We start from the raw sequence: 14,677 nt of genomic DNA on the forward strand, positions 1-14,677 counted from the left end.
TTTAAAGTATAAACAGAGATCACTTCACTGACATGTGAGCAAGCCAGGGTACAACTGTGAGACGCGCAGCACTCGCCAGCTACAACGTAACAATAATAATTTCCAGAACGTGCTGTTACGTTGTCATTCATTTAACCCACTGTCCTTCTTACATTCAGATGTTACGTAGGCACGTACCTTTTATCTTCGGCAATCTCATTCTCTAACCAGGCCTCGTGAGCTAACCAGCGTAACACTGTCCACCACCCCTTTCGTTATTCCAGCACATTGCTGACATCCGTGAGTAACAACAACGTACTAAACTGGAAGGTGGTCTAAGCATGCGTGGAATTCGTGGACAAACAAAGATCAAGATCTAAATGAAGATCTCTTTAGTTAATTTAAAGCACAACAATTTGTTTAGTTTGAATGTCTGTGTTTTGAGGTGTGACTGGAGTACCACAGTCTTCAGTAGTATAGGCCTGGAGGAGATTCTTAATGCAATGCCTATGTTTTAGCTGTCTCTCTACTGCCATCTAGTGCTTCTTCTTCTAATTCATTCGAGGACAAACAAAGATCAAGATCCAAATGAAGATTATATATAGAGATAAGATTTAGCAACACCTGGCAAGGACAGGAGTGTCAGTGAACAGTCAGCATGGGATCAGAAGAGGGAGGTTATGTTTTACTAACATGCTGGAATTCTATGAGGAAGCAATAATAATAATAATAATTCATTACATTTATATAGCGCTTTTCTCAGTACTCAAAGCGCTATCCACACAGGGAGGAACCGGGAAGCAAACCCACAATCTTCCACAGTCTCCTTACTGCAAAGCAGCAGCACTACCAGTGCGCCACCTGTGAGGACAATAAAAAAAACCCAATGGCAGGTTTGACAATAAAAGGATATGAGCAAAATGGAACATATGATATTATTTATCTGGACTTTCAGAAAGCATTTAATAAGGTGCCACCTGAAAGGTTGGGCATCAAACTAAAAGAAGTGTAGAACTGACTAAAACACAGGAAGCAGAGGGTGATGGTGAGAGGACCTTATCAGAACTGGCTGACAATAAGAATGGTGCCCAGGAGTGGTGAGTGTAGAAGCCACTGATATTTTTAATATATACAAATGATTTGGAAAGGAATATAAATAACAAGCTGGTAACAAGTCTGCAGACGATACCAAGACAGGTGGACTAGCAGATAATTTGGAATCCGTTAAATCATCACAGAAGGACTTGAATAGCATACAGGCTTGGGCAGATTTGTGGCAGATGAAATTTAATGTCAGAAAATGTAAAGTGTTATATGTAGAAAGTAAAGATGCAAGGTTTGAATGAGAAGAATTCAGAGAATTTCATGGGTGTGGGTTGATTTGAACTTAGTTTTGTCAAGTTTGACTTGCTTATATGGAATGTTATTTGCTTTCAATACATCCATCCATCCATCATCCAACCTGCTTGGATATCTTATGTACAGGGTCACGGGGGTCTGCTGTTGCCAATCCCAGCCAACACAGGGCGCAAGGCAGGAAACAAACCTCGGGAAGGGCACACACACACACCAAGCACGTACTAGGGGCAATTTAGGATCGCCAATGCACCTAACCTGTATGTCTTTGGACTGTGGGAGGAAACTAGTGATGGGAAGTTCGGATCATTTTACTGACTCGGATCTTTGAGTCTCGTTCAGCAAAATGAACGAATCATTTTTCGAGTCATTTTGTTCAATTCTGTTTCCGGCTCAGACTGCATAGGTTAAGCTTATGGGGCTGTCACGTGATGAACGAACGACTCAAACCCGAAGACTCGAGAGATGAACTAATCAATTCTGTTTCCGGCTCAGACTGAGTAGGTTAAGCTTATGGGGCTGTCACGTGATGAACAAACGACTTGAACCCGAAGACTCGAGAGCTGAACTAATCAATTCTGTTTCCGGCTCAGACTGAGTTGGTTAAGCTTATGGGGCTGTCACATGATGAACGAATGACTCGAAAAACCCGAAGACTCGAAACAGGTAATTCAAATCCAATACAGAAACAGAATACAGAATGCGCATGCGCGACTGAACGAATCACTCCCACGAGATGACTGACATTAAAGATTCGTTCAAAATGAATGAATCGTTCAAGAACGACCCATCACTAGAGGAAACCTGAGCACCTGGAAGAAACCCATGCAGACACGAGGAGAACATGCAAACTCCACGCAGGGAGGACCTGGGAAGCGAACCCAGGTCTCCTAACAGCGAGGCAGCAGCACTACCCACTGCACCTCCATGCCACCCCTCAATAAATCCAATAAAATAAAAAAATAAAAAGAATTTAGGAGTAATAGTCGACTCAACATTATCAACCACCAGACAGTGTTCAGAGGCCATCAAAGAAGGCTAATAGCATGTCAGGTTATATAGCGCCTTGATGTGTGGAGGTTCTGCTCAAGCTTTATAACACACAGGTTTAAGGTTTAAGGTTTCTTTATTTAGTCATGTTTACACAAGAAAATATGAAATTTGCCTTCTCAGTTAGAAGCACTGAGAGGTCTGCTACAGTGCAGTGACCGGAAAAAACAATGGAGAGGCCTCATCTGGAGTACTGGTTGCAGTTTTGAGAACAGAGGACATTACAGCACTGGAGAAAGTCAAGAGAAGAGTGACTAGGCTGATTCAAGGGTTACAGGGGATGAGCCTTTAGAGGTTAAACAAAAGAAGATAAAGAGGAGACCTGAGTGAAGGGTTTAAAATTATGAAGGGAATCAGTCCAGTGGACTGAGACTGTGACTTTAAAATGGCTTCCTCAAGAACACAGTTGGAAACTTGTGACGGGTAAATTTCACACAAACATGTGCACGTTTTTCTTCACACAGAAAACGATAGACCCTTGGAATAAGAGACCAAGTAGTGTGGTGGACAGGAGGACTTGAGGGACTTTCAAAAACACATCTTGATGTTATTTTGGAAGCTTTAAGTAGATTGGACTGGCAAGCTTTGTTGGTCTGAATGGCCTGTTCTTGTCTAAATCTTTTTAATGTTCTGATCTTTCAAAATGCACGCTTCGATAGTTTTTCATCATAACTACAGCTGGCTGTCACCTCCAACACTTTTATTCTTGCTTTAGTTTTTCATTCACTCCTGGGAACCACTTCTGCTTTGGCTAAGTTAGGAATTCTACTCAGGAACCTGTCCTAGAAACACGAGAGAGCTGCCACCATTACAGTCTGCTCCATCTGCTGGAACATGCGGAACTGCAGAGCAGATGGCTACAGGGTCAGGTGTCCTTGGTTTGACATTGTTTTGCTTTATGTGGAGAGCATCAGGACATTAGGATTCTCTAATTTGGAAATCTGCAACTTTTCAGCCAACATCAGACCTTTACTACCTTTTGCATAATGAATATGAATTCATCTTAGGATTGACTGAATTTCAGGTCTCCAAGTCCATCCTCTGTCAACATTTTAATGTCAATGGGGTAAAAATGGTCACTTGCTGTAGGAAGCAAATTTCATGTCTGCAAGTACCAATGAAAATGCAAAGAAAGGAGGAAATAGGACAACAATTCACTTCTTGTATAGCCCAGAATCACACAAGAATGCCTCAGTGGGCTTTACCAGGCTGTGTTTCTTGACAGTCCTCCAGCCTTGACTCCATAATAAGAATACACTGAGAAACATCGTGTGGTGCAAAGCAGACGCATTCTTAAACGTGCTCCATTGTTCAACAGAATGAGTTACCTCAGCAAACTAACCGTTACACTTAATCAAGACCTTACTGATTATCCATTGGGCATCAATGCATTCAAGATGTACGCCTTTAAAGCAATCTTGTGTTTTATTAAAAACTCTTCTGGAAAGTGGAAAGCTCTTGGCCAGACACACTGGAGCCTGCCATTTAGTATTGAAATTATGGAAAGATTCAGATAGCATTGAAGGCCCAACCGTTTCTTTGTACTTTTAGAGTCAATTTAGCACCAGAAGCTAATTCTATAAAATCTAAATATTTTGCACTCTAGAAAACTGTTTTAGTACCTTCATCTGTGGAGTCCGGCTGATTACTCGCTCCTGGGACATTCTTTGGAGGAAGTGGGGGTGGAGCTGATTTAAGGGGAAAAAAAGAAAAGAAAGTTTAAGTAAGTTAATAAATATTAATTAGACGAAACATGCCATACAGCCTTGGTACCATACAGCAATGGTACTGAGGAGTCTTTACTCCAGTAGGCCTCAAGACCTGTTCCCTGAGGTTCTGTGGGCCTTACACATCATATCTGTTCAAGTTAAAATCTAGAATATTCTAGTGAGACTCTGTCTGGAACGTCACAAACACATTTGTTCAATATGCTACAAAAAGGCATTACAGCATTAGAAGTAGTGCAGTGAACAGAAATCAAGCACATCATTGATATAAAAGACAAGTCAAGGACACAAAGCACTTTAACTTGGGGACCTAAAACACACTTTTAGAGTTTTCAGAATTTTCACTGACATAAATAAAGAGGATTCCTAATAATCAAGGACACCTAGTGGAGACGAATGGGAAGTACATCTAAGATAACATAAAAAAACACAGAAGCTCTGTTGTGAAATTAAGGGTCACAGGAATCTGGAGCAGACTGTTTACACATGCAACTCTAAAAAATATCTATCTATCTATCTATCTATCTATCATATAGTGCCTGTCAAATCTATCTATCTATCATATAGTACCTTTCATATCTATCTATCTATCTATTTATCATATAGTGCCTTTCATATATCTATCTATCTATCTATCTATCTATCATATAGTACCTTTCATATCTATCTATCTATCTATCATATAGTACCTTTCATATCTATCTATCTATCTATCTATCTATCTATCTATCTATCATATAGTGCCTGTCATATCTATCTATCTGTGTATATATATATGTATATGTGTACATATATAGGGAAAGGTTTGTGATATAGTTTGCATATTTGTAGCTAGAAATCCACAAAGATGTATTTTAGTCAAATATTTTAAAATAATTTTTTATTTCTAAGCTTTGAACCTCTACCAGGTGTCATCATCAGAGGAAAATGATTATAGACATACAGGAAACTGGGTTGGGGGGTAGGTGGGTGTAAGGAGTGGGGATTAATAAGGTGGGGTTTTGAGGGTGATGGTCATAAAGACTTATCTAATATGTGGATGTTCTACTTTTAAAGACTGGTGTCTGTTGCATCAGTACATAACATCCCAGAGGTTATCGACTGGTTTCAGGTCTGAAGAATGTGCATGCCAGTCAATGGCATAAATGCCTTTGTCATCCAGCATCTGCCTACACACTGTGGCCACATGCGACTGGGCATTGTCCTGCAGTAGGAGGAACCCAGGGCCCACTGCACAGGGTAAGGTCTGATGATGTCTCTGAGGAGTACATCCCAGTAGCTAACATCAGTCAGGGTATTGTTGCCTAGCACGTGGAGGTCTGTGCCTCCCTCCATGGATATGCCACCCCAGAACATCACTGACCCCCCACCAAACCAGTCATGCTGGATGATGTTGCAGGCTACATAACGTTCACCATGGCTTCTACAGACTCTTTCAGTGCCTGTCACATATGCTCAGTGTGAACCTGCTCTGATCTGGGAAGAGAACGGGGCACTAATGGTGGAGTTGCCATTTGTGTATTCTCTGGTGAATGCCAATCAAACTGCATGGTGATGGGCTGTGAGCCCCACTTGAGGACGTCGGGCCCTCTGCCACCCTCATGCAGTCCATTTGTGACATTTTGGTCAGGAACATGCACAAACGGCTAAGGAGAGAGCGATTGTCTGTTGCCACCATTCCCTTTTTGGGGGTTGTCTTGCTGTTGCCTCTCCAGGTCACCTGTTGTCACTTGCATTTGCACCAAAGCAGGTGACGCTGATTCACAACTGCTTATGCGTCCTAACTGGACAGACTGATATCCCTGAAGCTTCATTGACTTTGTGTTAGACGGTGATGATTACGTGTTCCCTTCATTTTTGTGAACAGTGTTAATGTGGAATGGCTTATTTGAAGGATATGCTGCTCTTGCATTTGATTTTGCATAAATACTTGAATATTCAAGAAGGAACGACTAGCTGAACTAACTAGGAAATAAGACCCATGAGCACGAGTCACGGCTAATTCTGCATGTTTTCTCCTGAACTCCTGATCTCCATTTCAAACACTTGTCTTTCTCCAGGCATTATTAGCCAGCACATACACGCAGTGACTGCTTTATTACATATGCATGTTCAAAAACACAAACAGCTCGCACCTCCAAACAACCCACCATGTGGCCCGCACTCAGTATACTGTATGTAGCATGTAAACGGCATCAGTTGTTGTTGGACCCAACATTAGGAGAGACAAGATACAGTACCGTCCACGATCCAAGTGACTTTGACTTAGAATCATTGGTGCCAGATGTGCTGGTTCTGGGATATTCATGCACTACAGACTTTAGAGCACCGTCCCCAGCTCCGGTCCTGGAGGACCACCGTGGTTGCAGGTTTTCATTCTAACCCTTACCTTAATGAGTGACCAGTTTGTGCGGCTAATTAACTTCTTTTGAATTCATTTTAATTGACTTTTAGTTTTTAAGACTAGGGGGCTTTGCCCTCTCCTCGATTCACTCGCCAACCCCTCCTGCTTCGCTCGCATTGTGAAGAGAGGGCTGAACATACCCGAAGGAGAGACGCGGTCGATCCTCCTAAACCCCCTCTTAAATGATGATACAATGGGAAACAAATAGTTTTTTTTTACCTCCTCTTTGTTTGATCAGCTCCTGGATTGCTGCTGCTGCTGCCGTGCCGCATGATCTCCATCTCATGCAGCGCACTTCTGTCATATCACCTATGTCCATATATTCAATCTCTATTTGCTTTTATCTTTTCATCAATATCGCATTGAATTTTGATTACGTGTTTGGAATTACATCATGACAATGCAACTTATAACTGCCCGTGAGTGAATAACGTTTGCTTCTCTCTATAAGAAATGTGTCTGACAATAGCATTCACACAAATGAGAAATGATTTCTCTCACAGGATTTTATTTTCACCAAACAGCAAATCTTTTAATTCTCGTGGATACGTCTCTTCATTGGGAAGAAACACCACCTTTTTTTCCCCTGATGGCAACACAAATTACACGATCTACAAGTCTCTTTAAAGTTTAAATCCAAATAATATATTCAATCTCTTTTTGCTGTTCTGTTATTTCACCGAGTAATAATTTCCGTTTGTTTATCCTAATGAGATCTTTACTAGCCTTTTTTTGAGACTTTCGAATTTTCGCACTTCCATTATCTCTAACCTGCTCTGCATGTGTATAGCGGCAAAGTGTTTGGAATCTTTTAATTCTCGTGGATACGCCTCTTCATTGGGAGGAAACACTACTTTTTTTCCCCTAATGGCAACACGAATTAGAGGATCTACAATTCTCCGACGTAAAGTTTAAATCCGAACAATATATTCAATCTCTTTTCGCTCTTCCGTTATTTCACAGAGTAATAATTTCTGTTTATTTGCGCTAATGCAAACTTTACTATCATTTTTTTGAGACTTTTGAATTTTTCGTACATCCATTATCTCTAACCTACTCTGCCTGTGTACCGCACCAATGTTTTTGAATTCTTTACGACGTTCTACTTTGTCATCTACTCTTTGTCTTTTATTTCCGGCCCCGGCGTGGTTAAATCTCTTGGCACAAAGTCTTGCCTCGCGGGACGTGAAAGTGTCTCTCTGAGAAAATCACATCTTGTCTCCTTCCAACCTTCCAAGATTTTTTTTTATAATAGAGAGATTTTTTCCCTTGAATTTCTTCATTGTTCCTCTGAATTGCTTCATTTCTTTCCTTAAATGGAACCCAAACAGAAATGAAATGTCAATGTCTCTGCCACTTGTGTTGCGAAGAGGAGGACTGAATGCACCCCAAGAAGACGCGGTCACTACTCCAAAACCCCCTCTTAAACGGTGATACAATGGGAAACAAATAGTTTTTTTATCTCCTCTTTGCTCGATCACCTGCTGCTGCTGTGCCGTGTGATCTAGATCTCGCGTGGCGCTTCGAAAATGTAAAAGCCTGTACAGCAGCTGTCCTACTCTTTGTCTTTTATTTCCAACCCCAGGTGTGGTTAAATCTCTTGGCACAAAGTCACGTCTCAAGGGGCATGAGTTCTTAATATTTTTTAGTTTATAATGTAAAAACAAAATAAGAATCTGAAAATCCAACAATATCACATTAAAGTTCGATATATTCTGAAAAGAGTGATACCAACCATATATATGTAGGTTTTAAAATATCCCGATTTAAATTGTGACAGAAAACGTGACATAAAAATGTCACATAAAATCATTACACTTTTAGGCTTAGGATTTTATATATACAGTGCATCCGGAAAGTATTCACAGCGCATCACTTTTTCCACATTTTGTTATGTTACAGCCTTATTCCAAAATGGATTACATTCATTTTTTTCCTCAGAATTCTACTCACAACACCCCATAATGACAACGTGAAAAAAGTTTACTTGAGATTTTTGCAAATTTATTAAAAATAAAAAAATTGAGAAATCCCATGTACATAAGTATTCACAGCCTTTGCCATGAAGCTCCGAATTGAGCTCAGGTGCATCCTGTTTCCCCTGATCATCCTTGAGATGTTTCTGCAGCTTCATTGGAGTCCACCTGTGGTCAATTCAGTTGATTGGACCTGATTTGGAAAGGCACACACCTGTCTATAGAAGGTCCCACAGTTGACAGTTCATGTCAAAGCACAAACCAAGCATGAAGTCAAAGGAATTGTCTGTAGACCTCAGACACAAGATTGTCTTAAGGCACAAATCTGGGGAAGGTTACAGAAACATGTCTGCTGCTTTGAAGGTCCCAATGAGCACAGTGGCCTCCATCATCCGTGAGTGGAAGAAGTTCGAAACCACCAGGACTCTTCCTAGAGCTGGCCGGCCATCTAAACTGAGCGATCGGGGAAGAAGGGCCTTAGTCAGGGAGGTGACCAAGAACCTGATGGTCACTCTGTCAGAGCTCCAGAGGTCCTCTGTGGAGAGAGGAGAACCTTCCAGAAGGACAACCATCTCTGCAGCAATCCACCAATCAGGCCTTTGTGGTAGAGTGGCCAGACGGAAGCCACTCCTTAGTAAAAGGCACATGGCAGCCCGCCTGGAGTTTGCCAAAAGGCACCTGAAGGACTTTCAGACCATGAGAAACAAAATTCTCTGGTCTGATGAGACAAAGATTGAACTCTTTGGTGTGAATGTCAGGCGTCACGTTTGGAGGAAACCAGGCACCACTCATCACCAGGCCAATACCATCCCTACAGTGAAGCATGGTGGTGGCAGCATCAGGAACTGGGAGACTAGTCAGGATAAAGGGAAAGATGACTGCAGCAATGTACAGAGACATCCTGGATGAAAACCTGCTCCAGAGCGCTCTTGACCTCAGACTGGGGCGACGGTTCATCTTTCAGCAGGACAACGACCCTAAGCACACAGCCAAGATATAAAAGGAATGGCTTCAGGACAACTCTGTGAATGTCCTCGAGTGGCCCAGCCAGAGCCCAGACTTGAATCCGATTGAACATCTCTGGAGAGATCTTAAAATGGCTGTGCACCGACGCTTCCCATCCAACCTGATGGAGCTTGAGAGGTGCTGCAAAGAGGAATGGGCGACACTGGCCAAGGATAGGTGTGCCAAGCTTGTGGCATCATATTCAAAAAGACTTGAGGCTGGAATTGCTGCCAAAGGTACATGAACAAAGTATTGAGCAAAGGCTGTGAATACTTATGTACATGGGATTTCTCAGTTTTTTTATTTTTAATAAATTTGCAAAAACCTCAAGTAAACTTTTTCACGTTGTCATTATGGGGAGAATTCTGAGGAAAAAATTAATTTAATTCATTTTGGAATAAGGCTGTAACATAACAAAATGTGGAAATAGTGATGTGCTGTGAATACTTTCTGGATGCACTGTATATAGAGTAGATATCAGCACAATATACATTTATTTATTTATTTTTTTTTATTTATTTATTTGCTTGTCAATTGATTGATTGGCTGTATTATTGGTCCTGTCAGTCGTCACCCTTCTTTTTTATGTTTCTGCTCATCTCAGTTGCCCCTTGGGATGAATGACGTTAATCTAATCTAATATCTGAAAGGCCTTTCTGCCAGATCTTCAGGAGTGTGAAGTTAGGAGAGCACAGGGTGACGGCGTAATGGCAGGACAGTAGGGAGAACAAGGAAAGAGAGAGATGGAGAGGGAGACGTGAACAAGGAATGTGTCCACAGTGCGTCAGGGTTTGGGATGTAGGGAGATCACCTCATCAGGTCAGTCATAAAGCCAACCTCCAGTAACACCAAGCAGAGTTTATTATTTTATGCCTGTCTGATATCACCATCCTCTCCTACGTACCAATCCTTGCATTTTGAACCGTAAAACATCCTCTTTTTTTTATAGTCATGGCCAAAAGCTTGGAGTATGACACTAGTATTAGATTTCACAAAGTTTGCTGCTTCATTGTTTTTAGATCTTTTTCTCAGATGTTTCACTGGTGTACTGAAGTAGAATTACAAGCATTTCATAAGTTTTAAAGGCTTTTATTGACAATTACATTTGGTTTATGCACAGAGTCAATATCTGCAGTGTTGGCCCTTCTTTCTTTTTCAAGACCTCTGCAATTCACCCTGGCAGGCTGTCTATCAACTTCTGGGCCCAATCCTGACTGATGGCATCTGCCCATTCCTGTGTAATCAATACTTGGAGTTTGTCGGAATTTGTTTTTTTTTTGTTTGTCCACCCACCTCTTGACCACAAGGTCTCAATGGGATTGAAGTCTGTGGAGTTTCCTGGCCATTTACCCAAAATGTTAATGTTTTGTTCCCCAAGCCACTTAGTTGTTACTTTTGCCTTATGGGCCAGTGGTCCATCATGCTGGAGAAGGCATTGTTGGTCACCAAACTGTTCTTAGATGGTTGGGAGAAGGTGCTCTTGGAAGATGTTTTGGTCCCATTCTTTATTCATGGCTCGGGATCAGGGGGCACCACCAATGCTCAGGAATGGCAGCAGGCAGGTGTCAGTGCATCTGCAAACATAGTAAGGTGAAGACTTTTGGAGGATGTCCTGGTGGGTGTCAAGAAGGGCAGCAAAGAAGAAAAGAAAAACATCAGGGACGTACTGATATTCTGCAAAAGGTACAGAGATTGGACTGCTGAGGACTGCTGGGGTCAAGTCATTTTCTCTGATGAATCCCCTTTATGATTGTTTGGTGTATCCAGAGAGGAAAAGGTGAGTGGCGCTACCATCAGTCCAGTGTCATGCCAACAGTAAAGCATCCTGAGACCATTCATGTCAGCCAAGGCAGTGGGCTCACTCACAATTTTGCCTAAGATCATAGCCATGAATAAAGAATGGGACCAAAACATCTTCTGAGAGCAACTTCTCCCAACTGTCCAAAAACTGTTTGGTGACCAACAAGGCATTTTCCAGCATGATGGAGCACTGGGCCATAAGGCAAAAGTGATAACTAAGTGGCCCAGGGAACGAACCATCAAAATCTTGGGTTCCATGGCCAGGAAACTCCCCAGACCTTAATCCCATTGAGAACTTGTGGTCAAGAGGTGAGTGGACAAACAAAAACCCACAAATTCTGACAAACTCACGCATTAATTATCTAAGAATGGGCAGCTGCCATCAGTCAGGATTGGGCCCAGAAGTTGGCTGACAGCCTGCCAGGGTGAATTTCAGAGGTTTTGAAAAAGAACCAAAAGGCCAGCACTGCAGATATTGACTCTTTGCATAAACGTCATGCTGCCATGGGCTGGCACCCTGCCCTGTGTTGGCTGGGATTGGCTCCAGCAGACCCCCGTGACCCTGTAGTTAGGATATAGTGAGTTGGATAATGGATGGATGGATGGATAACCTTCATGTAATTGTCAATAAAAGCCTTTGAAACTTATGATATTCTTGTAATTCTACTGACAGTATACCAGAGAAACATCTGAGAAAAAGATCTAAAAACACTGAAGCAGCAAACGTTGTGAAAACCAAAACTTTTGGCCACGACTGTACTTTTGCATCTGACATTTATTCTTGCTAAAGTGACCATTAAGAGATAGTTCTTCAAAAACCGGACGTGCGTTACTTTTGATGTGAAAAAGCTTCAGGCCTGGTCTCACTTAATCATTTTAATAAATAGTCATTATATAGAATGAACCTGAATATAACGCATAACATAAAAAACAAATAAGACTTACTTCCAGTTGGAAATGCTCTTGTCAATGGGGAATCTGGATATGATTCACTGGGTTTTGTAACCCCCCACACTTCAGGTTCATCAATTACAACTACGTCAGAAAGGATAAGACATTGAAATTGTTTGACATTTTTCTTTAGGGGTAAAGTGATGGGCATGTATACATGACAGCGTAAAACAGTATTTAAAATCGCATGAGCAAAATGGAAGTGCTAATTTAAAATGAGGATGGCAATGAAGATGGCTTACAGTGTAGCAAATAACCCCCTCCACCCAACCTTAACAGCAAAGGCACTGCAATGCAAAGCAGCGGGTCTCCGATTCTGTCCCCACCAGTGACTTTGTTTGATTGCAAGCATATAACCTCAGACAAAGGCCACATTGCAGAAGTACGGAGACATTTGTTTGAAATATATACAGTTGTGTGAAAAAGTCAGTGCACCCCATGGAAATAGTTGACGTCTCAACATATCTGAGCAGGCAAACAGTTGATGTTCATGCAAGCTGTGCCTACAGATAAAGGTGATGAACTTGAACAAGTGGCACATCAAACTGACATGGTGCATTCATTCTCATTATCTAAACCAGGGGTCTCAAACACCGGTCCTGGAGGGTCGCAGTGGCTGCAGGTTTTCATTCTAACCCTTTTCTTAATTAGTGACCTGTTTTCGCTGCTAATTGACTCCTTTTCCTTTCATTTTAATTGACTTGTGTTTTAAGAGCCATCCATCCATTTTCCAGCCCGCTGAATCCAAACACAGGGTCACGGGCATCTGCTGGAGCCAATCCCAGCCAACACAGGGCACAAGGCAGGAACCAATCCCGGGCAGGGTGCCACCCCACCGCAGGACACACACAAACACAACCACACACCAGGGCCAATTTAGAATCGCCAATCCACCTAACCTGCATGTCTTTGGACTGTGGGAGGAAACCGGAGCGCCCGGAGGAAACCCACGCAGACACGGGAAGCGAACCCGGGTCTCTTAACTGCGAGGCAGCAGCGCTACCACTGCGCCACCGTACCGCCCTGTTTTAAGACCTGTTCCCTTAAATTTCTTCATCGTTCGTCGGATTTGCTTCATTTCTTTGCCATTGCCATTGAGCACCCAAACAGAAATGAAATGTGAAGTGAGAAGAACAACTAAGTCAGGGCCTCAAACTCCAACCAACTTCACTCCAGCCAGTTGCTTAATGAGGCGCCAAGTCTTGTTGTTCATTAAACCCCCTGTTCTTTAATTCCATGGCTTGTTGCCACTCTCGTTGTCCAATAGCAGACATTTCTGAAACTGTTGATTTTGCTCTTTTCTAAGAGCACTGCTAAAATGTTTTGTGGACCGGAGCAGATCAACATTGAGACCTTCATCTTTCCTAATTTTCAGATATTGTATGATGGTCACAGTTTGCTGCTCAGGTTTTTGGCTCATTTTGTACCTCATTATTGTTTGGCTGCTAATTAAGAAAAAAGAAACAATTAAGGGTTCAAGAGCAAGTCAATTAAAATGAATTCAAAAAAAGTTATTACCGTATATACTCACGTATAAATCAGGTCTTGAAATTTGAAAAATCGATCATAAAATCAGACCCTGACTTATATGCTCGTTCAAAAATGCAACACTTCATTTTTTTTTCCTCCTTCAATCTCTCGCATCAGTTTCTCAGACACATTGAATTTTGTTACAGCAGTGCAGTTACCAATTTTTTTCGCCACTTCAACGACATTTAATTTTAAACCAGCTTCCTATTTTCTTCTGATCGAACGCTCCATCGTAGATAAGGGATGCTCTTGCGATAAAGGTGTATGAGGGTGTGAGATACACAAATCAGTGCAGACGTCACCTCAGAATAGTTCAGGTATTACTGTGTGGTCACGTAGGCACAACAGAGAGAGACCCAGAGGTTAGGAGGTTAGGAGCACACGTCGATACACCGCATTGCTGCACCCACATATGGAGGTTTGTGGACTGGTCTAGTCAAAAGCTTGATTTGAATCCCATTGAAATGTTGTGGTGGGGATTTGAAATGGGCAGAACATGCAAGAAAAACCCCAGACATCTTGCCACTGAAGGAATTTTGCATGGAGATGTGGTCAAAGAAATCGCAGAGTTGATGTCGGAGGCTGGTGGGTGATGTCACACACACGTGCATGGGAGGCAGCTAGAATGACCAAAAGAAGGTAATTCCACACCAGGCCAGGGGGTGGCGAGGTGCAATAACCTTTTCTTTTTTATCCCAACAGACCAAACATGTGAAATTCTGCCTGGGACCGCTGACGTCACTTTCGGTTCCAGGCCCACCGACGTCACTTTCGGTTCCAGGCCCGCCGACGTCACTTTCGGTTCCAGGCCCGCTGACGTCAGTTTCGGTTCCAGGCCCGCCGACGTCACTTTCGGTTCAAGGTCTGCTGACATCACTTCCCCTGACCTACCTTAAAAA

At 42.2% G+C, this 14,677-nt stretch overlaps 1 protein-coding gene across 9 annotated transcripts in view; it reads right to left on the reverse strand.

The window, feature by feature from the left end:
• The window catches only part of sgip1a (SH3GL interacting endocytic adaptor 1a), a 305,775-nt gene that overhangs the window by 102,904 nt on the left and 188,194 nt on the right, over nucleotides 1-14,677 (reverse strand). For 8 of the 9 annotated variants that reach the window (XM_039735495.1, XM_039735501.1, XM_039735496.1 and 5 more), the window contains 2 exons: nucleotides 12,243-12,332; nucleotides 4,008-4,073 (listed from right to left, as the gene is read on the reverse strand). In XM_039735495.1, coding sequence (XP_039591429.1) covers nucleotides 4,008-4,073; nucleotides 12,243-12,332 — 156 coding nt within the window. The remainder of the gene's footprint in view (nucleotides 1-4,007; nucleotides 4,074-12,242; nucleotides 12,333-14,677) is intronic. The other variant, XM_039735498.1, reaches the window with a different exon arrangement.

Source organism: Polypterus senegalus, chromosome 14 (assembly GCF_016835505.1).
Source record: "Polypterus senegalus isolate Bchr_013 chromosome 14, ASM1683550v1, whole genome shotgun sequence".
NCBI classification, from domain to species: Eukaryota; Metazoa; Chordata; class Cladistia; order Polypteriformes; family Polypteridae; genus Polypterus; species Polypterus senegalus.